Source organism: Penaeus monodon, chromosome 22 (genome assembly GCF_015228065.2).
Source record: "Penaeus monodon isolate SGIC_2016 chromosome 22, NSTDA_Pmon_1, whole genome shotgun sequence".
In the NCBI taxonomy this organism is placed as follows: domain Eukaryota; kingdom Metazoa; phylum Arthropoda; class Malacostraca; order Decapoda; family Penaeidae; genus Penaeus; species Penaeus monodon.
Genome location: NC_051407.1, coordinates 792,006 through 793,029, shown reverse-complemented (window position 1 = coordinate 793,029; position 1,024 = coordinate 792,006). Strand labels below are relative to the sequence as shown.

Here is a 1,024-nt window from a genome sequence, read left to right as displayed (position 1 = left end):
AACACACCTTGGACAGAGGCTGTTCCTTGAGGTGAAACACAGGTGGTGAAGGACTGTTGAGCATCCAGCACACACAACTACACCACCATCAAAGGGGAATATGATTTCACTCACATCACAGATTTCACAGATGTAACCCTTCCCTTGGCAAACCTGCAGAGGATAATAATACAAAGTAACATATTCATACAAGTACACATGCACACATGCATACACCCAAGATATTAGCATCATCCCCGAACCATATACAAACCATTATCAATACAAATTAATATTACAATTAAAAACACCCTTTACAGAACCTCACTTAAACAAAATAATAAAAAATATTTACCCCCATACTTACCAGGCATTCATTCTTTATATGAGTCATAAAGTTCCCATGTATCTTCTTGAGGTAGTCAACCAGCAGCCCTGAGTTAACATCTATCAAGTCTTGTAAGGAATACATGTGTGCATTCTCCACAAAATGCTGCCGTTCTTCAAGTTGTCGCAGTATCCGAGATTCCTGAGCAGAGCGACAAGTGCTAAGGTATTGTTTCATGGTGAGCAAGTCTTCTCTTAGTTTCTGTAAAAATATTAGATAATAGGTGTAACACTAAGAATTTAAAAAATGTATATGCCTGTACATTCTATGAAAATGTAAATGTATTCACCTAAAGATTATTCACTTATCGATACAGTTTGGTTATGGGGAGGTTAAGCCCTAAAGACCGTGGGAGCTAAAGCCAACTTGTAATACTTGCTAATGAGTATACAGAGATTAGATCTAGTTAAAGTCACAATAATATAGAGGCTTGCTACTGGTCCTATTCTCATTGGTGTTTGGTAGGAATGATCCATTTGCTAATTCCTCCTCCCCCCTTCCCTTGTGCCTACTGCCTTCTCGACGCTCTTGATGGCTTGCAGTAGCCATTCTAAACTTTGTGGCACTGCTTAACAACTATTTGATGTATCACCCTGAGAGAAATATTTTCACATATGTAAAATCAATGTCTCCATACTCTGAAGATCATATACACCT

General features: G+C 38.3%; 1 protein-coding gene across 1 annotated transcript in view; it reads right to left on the bottom strand.

Annotated features, from left to right (window-relative positions):
* The window catches only part of LOC119586800 (differentially expressed in FDCP 8 homolog A-like), a gene marked incomplete in the record, with an annotated part of 25,665 nt that overhangs the window by 427 nt on the left and 24,214 nt on the right, over positions 1-1,024 (bottom strand). The window contains 2 exon segments of the mRNA XM_037935524.1: positions 1-153; positions 347-568. Coding sequence (XP_037791452.1) covers positions 1-153; positions 347-568 — 375 coding nt within the window.